A 19,903-nucleotide genomic window follows, 5' to 3' on the forward strand; every position below is an offset into this window, starting at 1 on the left:
ATAAGTGCATGACTTAAGACACTGTGACATTTTGAAAAGTTTATCTTTGATGAATTGTTAACTGGTATAAAGTGTCTATATAAAGTTTAAATATGTATTAGAAGTGCAACTCAGGTGGTAGCACTTGGCTGTTCTTTGCTAAGACTGAGAAGCTAAATACGTTAATAGCTGATTAAAAATTGGTTAGGAAGTCACCAGGAAAATTTAAAACTACAGGTTAGATTAGATGGTTGAAACAATATCCAAAGAAATAGGAATGGCAAGCCAGTTTTGAATTATTCTTAAGAAAATTAGATAGACACATGAATGTAGTCATCAAGAATTGAGCTCCATTTTAAGTTTTTAATTTGGTAGAAAATCCTCTGAAATATGTTGATACACTTTTCACAGTGAATTCAGTAAGCCAAATATTCAGCACTTGGAAAATTCTTTCAGCAGCTGAACATTATTTAGGATTATATCCTTGTCTTCCCACCTTCAATCAATTCACAGATTCCAAAAGGAAGAATATTCATATAGGAAAGCCATCATCAGCACTGGCCAATAGGAAAGTACTTATTCCTATTCTTGTGTAATGTTGGTACAACAGTATTTCTGTGTAATGTTGGTTACTATACAGCTGATAAAGCTAGTACAAGCTCTGATTACTTGCATTATGTCTCTATGACACCATAAGGCTTTTATTATGGAACTATTCTGGACATTCAATCACTATAACAACAGGGTAAAAAAGTATTTTTGCATAGGTGTTGTAATTCATGAATTACAGTAGCTAAATATCCTGTAAAAATTAAGTCCCGTGGTTAATGCTACCTTAGTGGAAATCTCAAAGAGTAAATATCAGGTACTAAACTTTTTTTAGAGCGGGAGGCAGTCAGTGATATTCTCTATAGAAGTATGAGGCAACGGCAGCAGATACTTATGAAAAAAAATAATGATCCTGTTTGATGGAGGAAACTCCTGAACTTAAATAAGGAAGTTATCCAAATAAGGTAATTTGTGCCAATCACTCTAGGAATCTATAGACAAAAAACAAATAGGATATTACTTGTATGCAGAGTTCTAGTTCTTTTCCACTGAACTATAGTCCCACTTGATATATAAAGGGGTGTCACAGTCATGTTGTCATGGTGGTGTCAAGTAACGTATCAGAATTTTTCCCCCTTCGCTAAACCAGGCTTGGATGTGGCCAGTGTGTAACGCATCCAGTTAACTGATCCAACATTAACTATACTGGTTCCAGAGTGACAATTTTGTTCTTTAAAAGCTCTTCTTTAGTGAAGGATGCTATCCCAGCAGATATGTTGTTACACAACATTGCAGAGTGTGCTACATATAGTTTGAAAGCAAATGTGATAAGGTCGACTGATGTGCCTTAGGCATTGCTAAGGACATGTGACATTAAATAAGTTTTTCATATAATGCTAATTAATCCTAGAGATCTCTGAATCACTGGCAGACTCATCTATGACTTTTCCTATGTGAATCAGATTTTCCACATTGGGTGCTAAATTTTATGCTAATTTCTTTAATATTTCAGTAAAAGGCTGAAATGGGCAATTTGTTCAAAGATAAAGTCAATATCACTTATTACCTTAAATATTGTATCTCTGTGGGGATTGTCTGAAGCTGAATTAGGTCTTCTGGGCTGATGAACAGATGGCATCTTCTTCAACTAGCCTTCATATCTTCCAGGATGTATGTAGAGATAGTAACATACTAAGATAATTATGAGGTTTGTGAAAGATATGAAGCTGTAAACAGCCCATAGACTAAGGCTAGGTAATACTTCAGCCCCAAAGATTACATGCAATATTGGGTACAATATGCACATGTTGACATGCATACACATACCTGTATATACATAAAAAATACAAGAGACCACATAAAAGCAGAGGTGGTATTTAACAGGTTCTGACCAGTTCTGGAGAACTAGTAGTGGAAATTTTGAGTAGTTCGGAGAACCGGCAAATACCACCTCTGACTGGCCCTGCCCTTATCTATTCTTTGCCTCCTGAGTCCCAGCTGATTGGCTGGGTCTTCTTTTGTTGCCCTGCACAGGAGAGCAGAGCTGGAAAGCAGGTTTGTGGGGTGAGGAGAGAATGGGATTTTGCAGTAATCTTCCCCTGCCACGCCCACCAAGCCACGCCCACCAAGCCCCACCCACAGAACCAGTAGTAAAAAATGTTGAATCTCACCACTGCATAAAAGATCTCCTACCTCCCAAGTATTGTGCTGCTGCTGGGGATGAAAGGTTAAAGAGACTATACTGATTTTCTGAAAAGCCTATGTCTGCCAGTGTCAACGCCACTGTGAAGACCAAATTAAAAACTGAAATTTTGGACTTTAGGCATATTTTTATATTTGTCCATTTGGTAATAGATCTGTCCTATCTCTATAAAGCTCATCTTTCTTACTCTATACAAGTTAATACAGAAGCCAGAGCATTAAACTGTAATAGTCGCCTATGGCTTCAAAGAGGGGTTGTTCAATCAGGCAGGAATGAGCATTTTAAGAATTATATGAGTGGCTACTGCAGTGCATGAGTATTATGTGAATTAAAAGGTAGGCTTTTAGTTAATTTTTGCTGAGTTGCTGTCTCCCTTGATAGAAATGTAGGCAAACCTTATTCCCCCATTGTAGACTGATGCTTGAGGGCAGACAAAGATTGCAGAGACACAGGTAGAAATCAGATGAATCTTACTGAACTGGCAAATGAACTGAGGCATGTTAATGGCATTGTTGCCAGGCCTTATAAGACTTGGTTCTACCATAAGTCCTCTCAACCTCAGAATAGCTATTGGGTACAGTGATTCCAGTGTAGTCAGAGAAACTGCCCCGACAATTCTGGAGAGAACTTCAAGGTCTCATGTTAGAAAGGAATAACTAGAGATTTGGGCATTTACTGTATCTAAAAACCATGTTTAAAATGTTAAACAAAGACAAGGGCATTGCTGATCTGTAACAGTGCCAGCAGGAACAATATAAAATCAGAGGTGTGAAGTTTTTAGTGGGGACTGTGACTTGACCTTGAAGAAATTACAAATCCATAAAACGATACAATTCGTTTATCTCAATTGCTCTAAATCACTGCATTCTGAAATAAGGATATAGCATGTCGAACTGCAAACTTGCTTTGTTACAGATTCATCATTTCAGTTATTGTTCTAGTCATTCACACTTCATTCTTTGTCTATTTGCCTATCTCTTCATAAATCTTGGCAACAGCTTTAAGTAAGGTTAAAAATCCCAAGTGGTCTCTAAAAATACAGGGAGAAGAGCTGTTTATTTTCTGGGTTCCAGAAAAGAAATAGAAGAGATGATATAGAAGTGGCACTTTAACTGAGATAGGGTGGGGGAATTCATCAGTTTTAACACTTATTTTCACCCAGTCTGGCTATTTCCAATTGGCTGTATTTAACTGCAATCATAATGGCTACTGTACCTATTGGCTGCTTAGAATGATACCAGTGCGAAAGGGAAGATAATCTGGTATCTATGAATTAATTCTTCATTTTCCCTGCAAAATTCTATTTTTTTTCATGAAATCCCATAGTCCCCATTACCTTTCTGAGATCACTAGCATTTTTCCTACATATAGACAATGTTTCTGTAATGTTTTCCCATGGAAGGAATTTCTCACCACCACCCCCTGACCTCCAATTCCTAGTTTTTTTTTTTCCAGCTATGTGCAGGTTCAAAATTTACTGCCACCCAAAAGCTATTCTCAATAAATATTGTATATAGTTATATCTATTTCTATACCCATGCATCTTGCAATGCCATGTTCTCACGTTTAGATATGCTTACAATTTACCTTCCTTCACTATCCCCTTCCTTTTGAGTTTTTGTACATCAATGTCTAGCAATTGGAAGGGATTTGTTATGTAGGATTCTCACCATTCAACCATCAGTTCAGCTCTTCAGGTTTTAAAATGCATGTTTACTGCAATATTATAATCATGGAACTGTACATCCAAATGTGTTTTCACAAGCAATCTTCTCTCATCACACTTCATAAAACAGCCTCACTAAAGGGTAGGTTTTTTTGCGAGCCAAATTAATTACTTAAGATTCCCTTTACCTGTTATTTAAATGGTTTGATTTTGGGGTAGAATCCTAGCATCCTTCTATTAATGGGCCATTCACCTGCACACATACACTCCCAGACATGCAGTGGATTGTCCCCTCTGGCTCCTCCAAATGGAAGTTCCCCAATTAATATCATTTGTAGCCTTTCCTCTATACTCCCTACTGTTCCATCTCACTCAATTGTGAAGGGAAGTCTGTTTGGTCACTGCCACCACCCATTCTTTAAAGGGACAATTCGTCCCTATAATTCTGCATCTTTATTCAAGAGGAAAACAATAGGAAAAACAGATAGTCCTTGATTGATGACAATTGGGATCAGAAAATTCATCATTAAGTGCAATTGTTAAGTGGGGCTTCATGTGACTGCATCAGATTTTATGTCCTTTTTTGCCATGGTCATTACGCAAATGACTAAATGAGACATCACATGGTTGCGATTTGCCACCTTCCCTGCTAGTTTCCCCATGTACTTTGCTTCTTGGAAGCTGGGTAGAAGTCGCATGATTACATGATTTCAGGATGCTGCAACCATCATAACTGTGAGTGGTGACCAAGTGCCAGAATTAAGATCATGTGACCAAGGGGTTGATACAATGGGCGTAACTTCAAGAATGGGGTGCAAGCCACCTCTTTCACCACTGATGTAATGTTGAACTGTCAATAAACAAATGCCCATAAGTCAAGGTCTATCACCTGCATTTGGCTCATTCACTCAGTTCAAAACTGCTACTCATGTGAGTCTTTGGGGAGTGAGCCCTTTAGTGGGCCCACCTCTGTTCAAAAGATAATTGTTTATCCTCTTTCTTTGATTAAACATAATCCACATATTTTCTCAAAGACAGAAAGCTGGAAAATGAAGGAAAGGTCCTCTATTCTTCTCATTGTTTGTATGCCTGGAGAGGGTAAGTAAACAGGCAAAGGCAGCAATATAGTGCTCCAGCACATCAGGCTCCAAAGAATGCCAAGGTTGTGAATTTTGGGAAGCACCCAGCAATAACAACTGCGTCCTTGTTTCTATGTCCTGACTATTGTTTCATATTCGTGTTTTATATGCAGTCAATGTTATTGTCTTACCTATTTTTCTAAACTATTGACAAAAAATTTAAATGGCTGTGCTTGCATCCAATATATTTAAAATTACTCCTTGTTTCTTTGTTCTGATTATGCCATTCTTCAGATAATTTAGTGAACCGCTGAGACATTTGGCATTAAGAAAATCAAGCATTGTTTCAAGGGTTATTTTCTCAAACTTCTTAGCTTTAATTATATCATCACCACAGATGCATGAAACCTCATGTCATTGCTTTATAGTAGTTAACAGCTGCTTTCAATCATTCTATAAATATTGAGAAATCTCCAAGGTATCCAATGTCATAGTGATATCGTGTTAAAACAATTATTTGTCAGGCTAAAATATAATTACTTAAAAAAAACCTTAAGTCACAAATTTTCAATTCAAGTCTTGCTGAACTCTGTAATACAATCTGTGCATATCAACTAAAAAATAACTCTCATTATGCTCAAAAAGAATTATTCCAGAAAGACAAGACAAGCCTATTGAGTTACAGTGAAAACCCCTCACACACACATTCTTTCAGTGGAGTAAAATACAGCACTGAGGCACAACATTCAAGGCTGCAACACCTAAGCTGGGAGAGTGGCTCCAACAGAACACAGGAACAACACCAGAGCTTTCTCTCCAGATGAGCACAGTAATTCCCAAGGCTCAGGTAGACGAGGCACGGAGATTGCAATATTACCATAGCGGTGATAAGGGAATGTTTATTTAGAAATAAATTACACAGAATTCAGTGGGATTTTTGTCCAGGTAAATATTTATAGAATTACAGTTTTAAATAGGAATAAGCCTTATTAGACATAGCAGGGTTTACATCCCCTCAATATCCACAATTGGACTGTTAAAAATCTACCCTAGTTTTGTTTCAGTCTTTCTCAAGCCACATGTACTATACTGTAAACACAGTATTTTTTTTATGAACTGTACAAACTAATTCCATTTAACATTTCTCCAAAGATGTATGATAAATTTGCTCACAGAATCAAGATGAACTGATTTTGAAATAATAATTATGCTTATTATACAAATCACTTGTTGCTCATATTGCTTTTTCTGTGCGTATGTATAATGTGAAAAAGAGATTTCTTCCATAAGCAATGGTTCCTCCTGTATGAATCTGGAATGTACAAAAATATTCCTGAGAAGATATGTATTGTTTATTTAATGATATATAGATGCTCAACTCATAAGCAGTGGTTCCAGGTGGCGTATAACATTAAAATACCACCATGCAAAAATCCATGTACCTTATTCAAATTCTTTTCTACCGTAAATTTCTTACCTGCTTTTCCTAGACAAGTAAAATGTTTCATGTGATATTTTATTATTATTTATTAAATGTATTCACTGCCCATTTTTCTGTCATAAGACTCTGGGCTGCTTGCTATCTGATAAAACTATATTATAAAACATTAAAAGTGTAAAATAATAAATACATTAAAATTAACAAAAAAATAGCCAAGATACATGATACAGGCTCCTATCTGGGCCCTAGGCCAATCGACAGAGCTAGGTTTGAAGACATTTATAGAAGGTCAAAAAGTATGGGGGTAGATCTCTCAGGCATGAAAACAAGATCCGCACCTGAAGATACAATTTAACCGACATTTCTAAAAGCCTATGCACTGGTATCTTCTCAACTAAAGGTCAGCACCTGGTTAGATGTTAGATAATATTCACTGCCAATTAAGATGGGTTGGATTTAGTTTATTTGTGACTATATAATGATTCTAGGCTGATGCCCTTTTTTATTCTTCCTCTAGCTCTGCTAGCCCTGTCTCTACACAATCTTACCTCAAATGGTATGATGTTCAAGAGGGTGGGCATAGTGGCAGAAAAAGCTCCTGGACCCCATCAGTTGTACTGTTCCAGGGTCATGTAATCACCATTTGTAATCTTCCCAGCTGGCTTCCAACAAGCAAAGTCAATGGGGGAAGCCAAATTCACTTAATGACTGCATGATTCACTGAATAACTGCAGTGATTCTCTTAACTATGAAAAAAAAGGTTGTAACATGGAGCAGAATTAATTTAACAACTGCCTCACTTAGGTAATTTTGTGATCAATTATGGTCGTAAGTCAAGGACCAAGTGTATTTGCATCCCTACAGTTATATTCTCAGAGTAGTTAGGAAGAATCTTTATTTAACCAGCTTCTCCCACCTGGGAATCCAGGATATTTTCCACCACATCACCACCTCCCTCCCCCAAAAACTCTTCCCCCTCCTCCATCTCCAGTTCTCATGGAACTGGCAATGGAAGTACAGAGGATGTCTCAGAGGCACCACTTCATGTGTAAGGAATCTCCTGAAAAATATCTAGTTAGAAAATTCCTCCCCCATTTCTCTTGAGAAATGAAGGACTGAAGTTGAAGGCCAAACTTCTTTTTGTCAGTGTCAATTCATGGAATGCTATCTTAATTAGCACGTTGGATTAAACATCCAAAGTTTAATACATTTCAATACAAGGAAACACATACTTTCACAATTTGGTTTTTTGATATTAATAATTGCTTTCTTCCGATGTACAACCATCAAATATATAGTTATGGGGAAAATGGGCCTTCTGTACAATTTAGAAATTTGCTTTTGATAAAAACAGGAATTGAAACTAGTTGAGCAAGGCATGTTAGCCTTAATCTTAATTTTCAGGTGTTTTATATGAGAATCCTAGTGATATGAACCCCCAAAATTGCAATATTAAAAAAGTAATAAGTAATAACAAAATTACCTGTTTGCATACAGGTAATCCTTGACCTATGAGCACAGTTGAGCCCAAAATTTCCACTGCTATGCAAGACAATTGTTAGGTGAGTTTTGCCACGTTTTATGACATTTCTTACCACAGTTGTAAAGTGAAACACTGCAGTTGTTAACTTGGTAACACAGTTGTTAATTGAATCTGGCTTCCTCATAAACTTTGCTTATCAGAAGGTTGCAAAAGATTATCATATAATCCCAGGTCACTGCAATCATCATAAATACATGCCAAATGCCAAGCAGCCAAATTTTGATCACATGACTGTAGGGTCATAAGTATGGTCATAGGTGTGAAAAATGGTCATAAATCATTTTTTTCAGTAACAGATAACAGATAATCAGAGTTGGAAGGGACCTTGTAGGTCATCTAGTTCAACCCCCTGCCCAAGCGGGAGACCCTATGCCATTTCTGACAGATGGCAGTCCAATTTCTTCTTGAAAGTCTCAAGTGATGGTGCTCCCACAACTTCCGAGGGCAAGTTGTTCCATTGGTTGATTGTTCTCACTGTTAGAAAGTTTCTCCTTATTTCCAGGTTAAATCTCTCCTTAATCAGTTTCCATCCATTATTCCTTGTCTGGCCTACAGGCCATTGTAACTTTGAACAGTCACTTTGCTAATCTGAATCTCACTCTGAGAAACTTATTAAATATATATGCCACCTGACTCCCATTAACCCAGTGCAGTTCATCAGTTGTTAAAAACATCTAAAATTAAGAATGCAACCCCCTCCCTGCAAAAACAACAACATGAAATAAAAGGAACAAAGATGGCAGAGAAAACACACACTCGGGTAGAAAGATGAAAATGAAGAAAGGGGCATCAATCATTCTTGCCAAAGGCCTGTGGTGAAATCCATGACTTCAGCGCCTTTTGTAGTACCAATTGCTCAGTGAAAATGGCAGCATAACTAAGAAAACATTTCTTGGTCTTTTCCTACAATATCTGTTTCATTAGGCAGTTGCAAAGAATAGCTTTGAGATAACTATAGTTTGAGGTTAACTGAGACGTAGTCAGCGTGTGTTAACTTTAAATGAGATCAAAATTTCCAGAAACAAATGAACTGTGAATGCATCCTAGGATACAAATGAAATTTACTGATGGTTTGATTATACATTATCACTGAGAAATCCCCACCACCCCCCAAAAATTAATGTGTCAGACAATCGAAGGAGAACAAATACTGTTCCTACCTTCCAAAACAAACAATAAACAGAAAAAGAAAGATTTAAAATTATATAGACCAAAAGCTATTATAAAAGTTACTACATGATGAAAATGAAAAAAAAATAACAAAACACTAGGAATGTTAAAAAAGGAACAAATTAAAAAAAACAGAAATAAAAAAAATTAAATAGATATAATTGGAAATAGAAAAGATCAAAACTGTCAAATTTCAAAATCATATTTTCATCTATTATATAATGTCAGGTTCTTAATTTTATACTAACACAAATTGTTACCATTCAGTTTTGAAACAGTGAATTGAACTTAGACTATAAGGAATATTATCTACTTTTGCCTCTTATTCAGTATAAAGCCAGTTCAAAGGCTGAGAAATGACTATTTTTAATAAGCCAACTTTTAATGTCAGTTACATAAATATCCAGGAATATGTAATTGTCTTCTTCAGAAAAATCCAAAGACAATATATAGCCAAACTTCTATATAAATTGAAACACTCTAAATATTGAGGACTATAGTTTAAAAGCACTTGGACCCTTAACTTCCATCCAAGAACCTGATTAAGCATTATAATAATGTCTAACCAATAAGGAATCAGTACTAGTCATGTCCATAGCTTCTGCAATAAGGTACTTTTGAACTGTAACATATCCAGTTTAAAAAGAATAATCTTTTAAAAACATTATTTGAAAATCCAATATACCTATATATTATATAAGTATATATTTAAAATACACAGCTATATTTGAACTCATATGAAGTATATCTAACATTCCTTACAACCTGGAACCATTGACTGAGCAAAGATGGTATTCCAATGTTATTTTCCAAATTTATTATATACTAATTAAATTTAGTTCTGTAAAAATGTATGATAGTTACAAACTGCTAATGTAGTTAGCAGCTTTTTCCACTTAATACCTCTAAGAGTTGGACAGACTGCAAGCACACTTGGGCCAAACAATGAGATAATATGTTTATTGTCATTTAATAATTTTAGATATGTTTATATACAGTTCTAACACTTCTAAAAGCACTGCAACAGGAAAGTAATTTTTGGTGACCTCTCACTCACTGTATCACTACACTGAATAGATCACAGATTCCATGGTCATTGGGGTTTCTCCCAATGATTATAATAATTTTGGTGGTAATAACAGCAATAGTGATTATAGTAAGAAAGGTGATGAAGAATGGTTATAATTAGAAACAAAACCTCATCCAATTAGTTTCTATTTTCCCCATAGCTCTCTATTATTTTGGAAATACAATCCCAACATATTTCTGTATGTGAAATATAACTTCCAATCCCCTTAAAGTTTATAAATCATAGTGGTTGACAAAATACATTAGACCAAAACAAAAGAAAAAACACACACGAGGCAGCTTAACATGATCTGTAAACCCACATTATATACTGTATGTACTTATCTTTCCCAGCTGTTGAAGGATGGATATATAACACTTTTCTCCCTGGTCATACTGTACTCCATGAATGTTGTGGAAGAATTATGATTTACAACTACTATGCTATAGTAAAATGTTTAAATCTTTAAGATCTAGCTGAAATGTTAACAGTGGTTGGAGACTATTATGAGATTACTTCAGAGCTATAGTCATCATTGGAAGGATAATTGTTTCTAGTGCACTAATGAAGCCATTGTAAGGGGACAGATCAGGAAGGCATAGAAAATGGAAATTCTGAATCTTGTGCTAATAATGAATTACTTGTGGCTAGGTTGTGGCTAGGTTTTTGTTTTTGTTTTCCTTTTGGTTTACTGTTGATTTACTCTTATATGCATGATACAGTAGTACAATGACTGCTGGAATGGAGATACATATTATACATACATACATGTACTATGTTTGACTAAAATGTTGATGAATTTTATTATTGAGGAGTCCTTGGTGCTCTCTGAGTTTCGTTGTTTACTTGGAATTTTATTATTTGTTACTAAATTTTATTTAGTCTATAATAGTTACAACATTCATAAGTTTGGTATTATTTTTATTCTCTGTTAAATGTGAAATATTTAAGATATTTTAGGCTAACTGAACAATATTCAATGCTTTTATCTTCTCTTTTAGAGGAAAAACAGTATAAAATAGATAAATCAATGGATGAATGAATAAAGTAGAATTTCCTCAATGGGTTTTTTTTTAATGTTCAAGATGCACTTTTTTTAGTTTGATCAGAAGTTATTTTAAGAGGAAAGAGAAATGGGATGGACCATGGAAATTTAGTTAAAATTCAGGAGATAGTGATTGCTTTTTCATCTTGATAGGACTAGATTTCTTTTGCTTTGATTCTAGATTCTCATGAGTAAATATAGTAACAAACTTACCTAATTCCTTGACTCCAACAGATTTTGAATGTAACTGTTATGTTTTGGAGGAATCAGGAAAAAAGCTGATAAACTAAAAAACGATAAAAGCTTTCTCAATGCTATTATCTGTCAGACTTTTTTTTTGATATTTTTGCAACTGATTATTTTTACTTCAGTTCATCTTTCTCATCCTTTTAAATTTCTTTTAACTTTTGTCAACAGGAAAAGTAAAAATAAAGATCCATGTTTATTTTGTTATATTTCAATTATATTCCAGTTTGGAGCATTATTCTACAAAGTCTACTTCCTTATATTTTCATTACTTGTTAAAATCATTGCAAAATAAATGTAAAGGATGTCCAATTTACACATTGTACTCAACGTAACACATCTTGCATCTGGTTTAGCATGCTATGTGAATTCAACTGGTTTTTAAACCATGGTGAAAACCCACCCACTCTGGTATACACAATAAACCACTTTCAAACCAACCATGGATTACTGCAATTATGGATTCAGCCACTGTTGTTTTATAATAATGTGTATGCTTGCAATCTGCACAAGGACCAAATGTTCTGCTATTATTACCTTGTTCTGAGTCAAGCAGTATGATCCATTAGCAAATAGAATATGAGTTCACAGAAGGATACAATTGAAATGTAGGATTATGAGAAGAGTGGTGAAAGGGACAGTTCAGTCACAAGGAGAACAAAATGATTTGGAATCTAAATTTGCTTATTATAGCATTCCAACTAAATCCATAAAATTACCAATAATCTGAACCCTATACTGACCATGAGAATGTGATATGGTGTGCAGGTTTTTTAAGATAAAAACAAGTTGAAATCCAGCTATTTCAAGCTGTCTGCAGACCTAGCTGACAAGTTCAGATTTAGTTAAAAGTTTTTAACGCTTTTTTGACATCTTTTTTGACTGATACGTGATTTAGTCAAGACCTAGATGATTCTGCTACCTGACTAATAATAGTGCATACAAATTAAGTAACCCTTGAAGCTAGTTTAAAGCTAAATCCCTTGAACTCATCACTTATTTACAGATAAAAAAGTACCACACCAATCCATGTGAGTTAAACAATCATGCTAATCCAATTAAATGCAGTTGCTTTTGAATGTCATTGATTTTATCCAATAACATACTACCGACTAAATTTGCTACTGCTGACTTCTGAGTAACTGCCCATGGAGTAAGCTGCTACCGAAATCACACTTACCTTTATTTAACACCTCTGAATTGAGCCCAGGTTTCTTTCATTAATTATATTGGCATACAAGCCGATTGCCACTTTCTTTAACGGTACTGCATCTTGATTGCTTGAGCGTACGGGGCGAGGGGCGTGGCTTTCTCCTCGTCGATGATTGGCTTGCGAATTAGAGTCGTGAACTGGCCGTGTTGCATGTCGGGAACACATTTTTGTAGCTTAGAGACCACGGAAAATAAACAAGAGAGCGTCAGGCCTGTTTGCGGCGTTTGTACGATGACTGGAACTGTGTACGGTGCCCGAAACCCCGCCGTTGCCGGCTGCGATAAAGGCGATTACGATGAACAAATCCGACGTATTCAGGCACATCTTCGGGATAGGTGAGGTCATTGCGCGTGCGGTTTTTTTTGTTTTTGTTTAAATCTAAGTCGGAAAAAAACATGGTTAAAACTTCCGACCTAACCGTTTCTTCCTCTTTCCCGGGACTCACTTGGTATATAGTGGGGAATTGCCCGGTGGCTCTCAAGGCGGGGCTTCCTTTCCATACCGCTGAGCAACGGGGCAGGTAGAAGCTTCTATTATGAAAGTTGTTCAAATTTAAACGGGGCCGGGGTAGAGAGAGTTAAACCGTTAAAACGAAATACCTTCTCCTGGTATTTGAAATACTTCCACGCACCAGTTCTGTCCAATATGTATTATTATTATTATTATTATTATTATTATTATTATTATTATTATTATTATTATTATATTACATATTGGGCAGAACTGGTGCGGGGATTTCAAATACCAGGAGAAGGAATTTTGTATTATTATTATTATTATTATTATTATTATGGTGCGGTTAAATTCATGTAGATTAGGCCTGTCTGGCCATAATTGAAAGAAATCTTGCTTGCTGGTTTGATATTTTTGTTGGATTGAACCACTTTTCTGAGCTTTTGATTCAGATATTACAGTACAAATATACATACTAGAAAGACCTTCACACCCTAAGACTGTTCAATGGAGTCTGTCTAGCTGTCAGATGAAGTAATTTATACTTTTAAACTTAAATTATTGGTTTCTTGAAAGGTTATTAAAATAATCCTACATCTAGGTTAAAATATGCTGTGTTATTCTTATGGCATTATTGAAATTTATTTTTTGATCCTCAATGGATGTTTTAATACTATAGTAGCATATTGAGAAAATGCTACCTAACAAGCTCTGGGGTGATTGTAGCATGCCTTTGTCCCTCTTCTAAAATAATTGTACAGATGAGTTTAAAAATGTTCTAAAAGCTGAAGTCGCTTAATTTTTCAAAAATTACCAGAACGATATTATTTTTGTTATTCATATGACAACATACTTAATCTAATTTAACTGATCAGAAATGTTATCAAATACAGATGATATGTATTATATATTTCCATTGAGTAGGAATGCATTGTTCTATACAATAACTGCTAGCCTTTTAAACTTTGAATTATATTTCAAATGTAAATATTTTAAAACAGAAATATGCCAATACTCCTTTTCCATACTTTATTATATTTACCTCTAATTTGAATTCATTGTGTACAGTATACAGAGAAGAACTGGGTTTGCAAATCCCTGCTATAAGAATGCACTATTTTACAGTATTTTATTTTATACTATTTTATTTTACAGTATTTTATTTTATTCTATTTTAAGCCATGTTTGGTGCTGCAGATTTGGTGGAACCAATACATGTACTTTATCCATCAAAATAATTGGTTAATGTCTTCTAGTCCACCCTCCTGCTCAAGCAGGACAATCTCTACCATTTTGGACAAATAGCTCTCCATTATTCTTAAAAACCTCCAGTGATGGAGGCCTCCACAACTTTTGAAGGCAAGCCACTGATTAATTGTTCTCACTAACAGGAATTTTTTCCTTAATTCTAGATTGGATCTCTCTTTGTTAAGCTTTCATCCATTTCTTCTTGTCTTGCCCTCGGGTCCTTTGGAGAATAGGTTGATCAACATCTCTTTGTGACAGCCCCTCAAATATTGGAAGACTGCTATCATGTCAGACCTAGTCCTTTTCTTCATTAGATTAGACATTGCCAGTCCCTGCAAACGTTCATTGTATGGTTTAAACCAGGGGTGTCCAACCTTGGCAACTTTAAGACTTGTGGACTTCAACTCCCAGAGTTGAAGCTTTGCTGGCTGAGGAATTCTGGGAGTTGAAGTCCACAAGTCTTAAAGTTGCCAAGGTTGAACACCCCTGGTTTAAACTGTAGTCCCCTAATAATCTTTGTTGCTCATCTCTGTATTCTTACTAGAGTCTCAACCACTTTTTGTATCATGATGGCCAAAACTGGACACAATATTTCATGTGCGGTCTTATCAGTGGAGCATAAAGCGATACTAACACTTCATGTGATCTTGATACGGCCTAGGACTGCATTGACTTTTTTTGCAGCTGCAGCACCCTGCTGCCTCCCATTAAAGTGGTTCTCCCCAGGATTCCTAGAGCCCTCTTGCATTGTGTTTTCCCTGCCTATCTGGAGCCTATCTTCTAAAGTGTTGGCTATTTCTCCCAGTTTAGTGTGGTCTGCAAATTTGATGAGTTCCCCTTCTATCCCCTTATCTAAATCATTTATGAAGATGTTGATGAGAATTGGGCCTAAGATAGAACCTTGTGGTGCCCCACTTCATGCTTCCGTCCATGTACATCTAATTCCACTGAGGACTACATGTTGAGTGGAGTTAGTCAACCTGTTACAAATCCTTCTGGTGGTGATGCTGTCTATTCATATTCTTTTATCTTACCAAGAAGTTTTTGTCAATATCTGGTGATGATATTTCAAATATTAGTAAGTGCGTCCGAGACAGGCACATTTAGTTAACCTTAAACATAAATAAACCTGGCAATTTAAAATGTATGCATTTTTCCAGTTTGATATTAAACATTACAGCTGGGTGTTATGTTTTGGAAGTTCCTAGAAGTTGCACTGGATGAAAACTCTTTAAGATGAAAACTTAAAAGTCTGGGGAGAATGGAGGAGAAAGAAAGAGAGATAAAACACAAGTAAAGATTGGTCTAAACAATTTTGGCTGTTGAAGATTTGTTTTCCAGGAGAACTTGGGCAAAATTTTTGAAATGGTGATGTTCAACTTGATCTGAATACCTACTGAAGAAAGAAGAGAACCACTGTGGGACAGATCCTCCTGATACAGATGACTTTTGCGAAAGATGACAAAACAAGGGAGCTTTTGCTAGCAAATAAAAAGACAAGATATCCAAGAGAGAGAATTCAACCCAGAACATAGATGTAACAGTACTTTTATTTTGCTCTTTACTCTTGCTTTTACCTGAAAGAAGATAAATTTTATTGGGAGAAATTTTAGAGAACATACTGACTTCCTTGATGACTTTAGTCTTTCTTAAATAGGTCCTAGAATTTATCTACAGTAGATAGCATCTTAGATATTGACTGGGAATCTAGGGCATTCCCATGAAAATATTTTCAAAGATGATTCCATTTATATAGCTACATAAATTGTTAATTTTAAAAAGGAAGTGTCTTGGACTCCTTTCTGCTTAATTCTTTATTACTCTATTGTATTCTTTAATACAATTTATTGTATTAAATTCTAAATTAATGTGTATTAAATTGAAATGAAATTGAATTTGATTTTTACTTTTTATCTTGGGACTGCTCTTAATGCTTGTATCAGACTGTTAAATGCCCATGTTTAGTTGCTTTTTGGTTAAAGGAAAAATCCAGGAAAAAATAACTATCCTCTTCTATTTTTATGTGTTCAAATTGAGAATTTGTTACATGAAAAGTGTTGCTATATTTGTATAGTCTGATTTCATGAGAACAGTTGCTGGTTAGTTCAGATATAAAGATTAATTGATAAATTAGATTTTGAGGAATGACAAGGTTAGAAGTTGCAGATTTCCTATTGTGAATAGATGCTAGTATCTAACAATCATATTTTAATAAAGCAGGATCCCCAGACATCAAATAGAACATTTTGGGATCTCTTTGGATTAGGTTATATCCAGGCTTGACTAACTGCCAGAAGATTATAGGATTTAAGCAGCTGTGAAGAAAGTACAGCTAGTCCTTGACTTACTATTATAATTGAGTTCAGAATTTGTTATGTCATGGCAGTCATACATGATTTCATGATTATTTTGAGCAGTCATTAAGCAATGCTGTGATCCTTAAGTGAATGTGGCCATTGTTAAATGAATCCATTTCAGCCAATGGCTGTTTTTTTGTGTGAAACCAGAATTAAAGACCAGTTTCTGTCAAACAAAAATATGGTTAAAATCATGGTCATGTGATTATAAAATGGTGGAAACATCCCTAAATGTGGGCCAGTTGGCAAGTTTGTTAATTCTGTGTTTGGCCAAGTAGGCTTGGTTCTAGTGGTTGCCTGCTTCTAAGAATACTATTTTTGTTCAGGTAGGACTCAGATTCATCAGAACTACTGTAGTTTCAGTAATATTGTTCCTCTCCATGGCTATTGAGCATAGCTTCTTTCTATAGTTTTGGAGCATCATTGTCACAATCAAAAAATTTTGAAGGGTTTGTTCAGTTTTGGGGAGAAGATTGTGTAATGGATGATTGATGCCATCTCTTGTGAGAGGGAGCTAACAATTTACCTGAAATGTACTTCTTAATGATCAGATAAGTGCTATTACATATTTGAATAGATGGCATCTGGGTGAGCATTGGATTTTGATTTGAATCTTGGGGATTGTATTTTAGTTGCTCAGATGGGATTGCATCTTTTTTTCCCCAGGAGTTCTAGGTCAACCTGTATTAGGCTGCAGGAATGAATTGAGAGGTGTGGTCTGCTGACTCTGATTGATGGACATTGTGGTGCCCAAGATAGAGGTTTTCTTTGTTTTGGGGATAGCCCTGATCACAGAGATACATTTTACTACATTGTGAATGTTGTTGTGTGGTTGGGAATGGAAAGTTCAACTGTTTTCTAGCACCTTTGTTTATAGGTATGCATATTATGGGTTGTCTCTGGTACCACTTTAGTCAACATGTCATGCAACTCCCATACCTTGAAGACATCACAATCTTCGGAAAGTTCTTTAATCTCTGCATATGAGGAATTTCTAGCAGTTCTGGTGCACTTTATCAAGTTGGTTGGTTGTCTATCCCAGTCAGAATCCAGGGGGCTATCTGGATCATTTCAAAAGGTTGCCTTGATTGTTTCTGATGAATTTGCATCTCAGCCATTTTATCAAAAGGTTAAGTTGGATGCCAGGAGATGGGATTAATAGAAGCTCCACTTCCAAGTTCCATGGAGGATCAATGAATTTCATGTCCCAAAGTCATAAGTTCTCACCTAGTTAAAACAACTACTAAGCTAATATTTTCCTCATGTATATTGGAATACTGGAATCTCCTCAAAGACAGCCTCAAAAATGATATCAGTAGATTAAGATGCTGCAAACAACCTCCATATCAGGATGAACTAAAAAGGGCTGACTAAAGATAGGACAAATACATGGAATGGCAAGAGACTTCCTTTTTTAAAACATTCATCTGTAGGGAAAGTGGCCACCCTGTGGAAGGTCAAAAAACAGCATCAAAGAAAATTGACAAGATATATCTAATTTGAAATAAAATATCTAGAAAACAGGGAAAACCATTATGCATCCTATGTCCAGTGACATCCATAGCAATGTAGGTCTCCAAGGTCAACCTGGTCCAGACACTTGCTAAAAGAATGAAGTTAACTGGCAAGATCACATGTGCTTGTAAATTCTCTGTTTGATGTGAGACCTTTGTCAAGATCTGTGAGTTGTGGTTTGGAAGACATTCCACATATTTCCTTGATCCATCAGAGTATGTAGGAGGCCTAGCTTGCAGTTATAAACCTTTGTATAATGTTTGAGAGTTACTGGATGGACTTTTCATCAAAGACATCAATATCGTCTATGGCACGGTGTCAAACTCGCGGCATGTTGCCATCATGTGACGTTTCGTGACATTTTTTTCATTCTTGGAGCTGGGGCGGGCATGGCCTGCCATGACACATCTGCTTTGCGAATTTGACAGGGTTGACAGGGATTATGATGTAATAAGACATCCCTATGAGGAAGGTTTGCTTCAGCCAGCTCCTCAGGGAGAAGCCCGTATTCAGGTTTTATAGTGTATCTGAGTGCTTCAGTTCCTACTGTGACTTGAGCAGCCCCTTCTCCTCTTTTATTATAACTACAGTAGTTTGTATTTTAGCCACCTTTAACTTCACATGAGATTTTTTCCCACCCTCAGCTGCCTTTAATTTGGTCTGTGTTACATCTGACTCTGGCATATTGGTTCCAACTCTATCACTCTTTTAGCAAACAAGTTTTTGAGCAGCAACTGCTTCTGCTCTAATTAGGTCATTAACAACAAGTGTAGTGTTATTCGAGCTTGGTGACTTTAGCCAGAGTTTCTGTCATTTGCTTGAACCTGTGGCCTTTTCTAGTTCTAGTATTTCCCTGGGATTAAAAGTCAGTGTACTCTGTCTTTGGGTTAGTCGCTGGAGTGCTTTTGAGAGACTTGGTTTTCTGAAGTCATTCATTACCTGTGGGAGCCATTGCCTCGGGTTTCTGTTCACTCTGTCCATTAAGGGGCATCTAAGTTGCCATTCAAATCTGGTTGCAATCCTTCTTAATAGCAGGAAGAGTTTTGAAAAGGCTGTGGTAGCTACAGTATCAAGTTCTAGTCCTCTATGTTAAGGATCTTTTAGAAGGAATAATTTTGGCAACTTTACATTAAATTTACATTGTCTCGTTTACATTAAGAGTGTGCAGGTCCTGCTCCTAATACGGGATTCCAGTCCAGTCAACTATAGCCAATGTGGACAATGACCAAAGAAGATGGGAATCATGGCACAACAACATCTGCAAGGGCCTAATTTTTTTAACCTTACATGTAGTCCTTGATTTAGGACCATTTGATTAACAATCTGGAATTACGATGGCCTAGGAAAGAATGCCTTACAGCTAATAAGGCACTTCTGGCTATTGCAAAACATTGCACTACCACTCTTGCAGTCATGTGGCTGCAATCCTGGGTGGTTGACAACCTGTTCATACTTATGACCAGTTACTAAAAGCCTGTGATTGCCATTTGCTATCTTCTCTGCCATCTTCCCGGGGAAGGTTGCAAGTTTTTCTTGGCTCCTGAGAGGACTCCTTACTCTGGAGGCTGGCTGAAAGGTCTGCCTCCTGAGGGGAGTTGAATGTCTTCGGCAAGGTGCAAAAATAACTG

The 19,903-nt window shown here is 36.1% G+C and overlaps 1 protein-coding gene and 1 long non-coding RNA gene across 12 annotated transcripts in view; one reads left to right on the forward strand and one right to left on the reverse strand.

Annotated features, from left to right (window-relative positions):
• The window catches only part of LOC113436527 (uncharacterized), a 156,458-nt gene extending 143,639 nt beyond the window's left edge, over nucleotides 1-12,819 (reverse strand). For 4 of the 10 annotated variants that reach the window (XR_015743055.1, XR_015743053.1, XR_015743059.1 and 1 more), the window contains exon 1: nucleotides 12,670-12,814. This is a non-coding gene — a long non-coding RNA (uncharacterized LOC113436527). Of the gene's footprint in view, nucleotides 1-12,669 lie in introns of all 10 variants that reach the window. The other 6 variants (XR_015743057.1, XR_015743052.1, XR_015743051.1 and 3 more) reach the window with 4 other exon arrangements.
• Nucleotides 12,820-12,834: 15 nt separating this feature from the next.
• Nucleotides 12,835-19,903, forward strand: part of KIZ (kizuna centrosomal protein) — a 79,660-nt gene continuing 72,591 nt past the window's right edge. The window contains exon 1 of one of the 2 annotated variants that reach the window (XM_087930644.1): nucleotides 12,835-13,037. In XM_087930644.1, coding sequence (XP_087786770.1) covers nucleotides 12,853-13,037 — 185 coding nt within the window. In that variant the 5' untranslated portion in view covers nucleotides 12,835-12,852. The remainder of the gene's footprint in view (nucleotides 13,038-19,903) is intronic. The other variant, XM_087930645.1, reaches the window with a different exon arrangement.

This window comes from Pseudonaja textilis, chromosome 3 (assembly GCF_049901715.1).
Source record: "Pseudonaja textilis isolate UNSWEBS1 chromosome 3, rPseTex1.2, whole genome shotgun sequence".
Classification (NCBI taxonomy): Eukaryota; Metazoa; Chordata; class Lepidosauria; order Squamata; family Elapidae; genus Pseudonaja; species Pseudonaja textilis.